Here is a 1,086-nt window from a genome sequence, read left to right on the forward strand (position 1 = left end):
GGTATTGCCCAATCAGGGCGCGAGTTAATTGTGTAACGCTTTTGGATATAATTGTAATTTTGGCATAGTTAAATCGAGTCAGAAAGGTAGGCGCGGTCGGTAAGATGGGGTAGCCATGCGAAAAGGCAGGAAAAAGCAGCAAGAAAGGAACCGGACGGACGCGGGAAACAAGCGCGACGTGGCGTCTCATCATTGGTTGAATATCTATGTCACACGCGCTTAAGTACGCCAGAAATTCTTCCCTCATTCCAGAATCTGCCGGCTCGAGAAAAGATGGTTGAAATCTCACTAGAGTGTGCAATCGAAGGCCAGGTAGGCTCGTTCGACGTGACGATCGACGACGGCAAGAAGGTTTCTGTGTTGAAGGATGCGATCAAGGCGAAGGATACAGCGGCGATCACGTGCGATGCCAAGTACCTGCAGCTCTCTCTGGCGAAGAAGGGCGAAGATTGGTTACCAATTGAGGACCTTCGTGCGATACGAAAAGGAGAGGATGTACCGGGGTTCGAAAGGGTATCACTGGTGGATACAGATGATGAAGAGTACTCGGCCTATTCGATTCAGAAAATGTTGCAGATGAAAGGATTGCCCTCACCTCAAACGGAGCAAATTCACGTGCTGGTGGTGGTTCCTCCGCCGAGTGTCGGGTCGAAGCGTTCAGCTGATGAAATTGCTGATGTCCAGAAAAGATTGAGACTACTGGAAACCGACTCGGCAGCCATCAAGCCCGCCTTGGCAGCCATCAAGCCGAAGACGCTGACCAAGTTCACACCTTTGTCCGTACATGAAGACGAGTTTCAACTCGACAGTCTGTCTATCACGCAACAAAGTGACGACCCAATTGTCATGACACCTACCTTGCATGAGTTTTGGGAGGGATTCGGCGAATTCCCCCCACATTATTTCGTTCGGGTGGAGGAAGTGATGTTTTGGGAGGTGATCAAGAAAATGTTGTATGGCGAGGATCGCGTTGTGATAGTCGGCTCACCGGGTGTCGGAAAATCCTGCTTTCTTATGCTTATCGCGTTTTACCTGGCGTGCATCAAGATGGAGAAGGTGCTTGTCATACGTCGCTTGAAAAAAAGG

General features: G+C 49.9%; 1 protein-coding gene across 1 annotated transcript; it reads left to right on the forward strand.

The window, feature by feature from the left end:
* Positions 1 to 259: 259 nt before the first annotated feature.
* On the forward strand, positions 260 to 1,086 carry PITG_09324 (crinkler (CRN) family protein; the record flags this gene model as incomplete). The annotated part of the gene is made up of 1 exon (XM_002903561.1): positions 260 to 1,086. A coding segment is annotated over one exon (813 nt), but the record flags the coding sequence as incomplete, so codon positions are not given.

This window comes from Phytophthora infestans, genomic scaffold (assembly GCF_000142945.1).
Source record: "Phytophthora infestans T30-4 supercont1.14 genomic scaffold, whole genome shotgun sequence".
Classification (NCBI taxonomy): domain Eukaryota; phylum Oomycota; class Peronosporomycetes; order Peronosporales; family Peronosporaceae; genus Phytophthora; species Phytophthora infestans.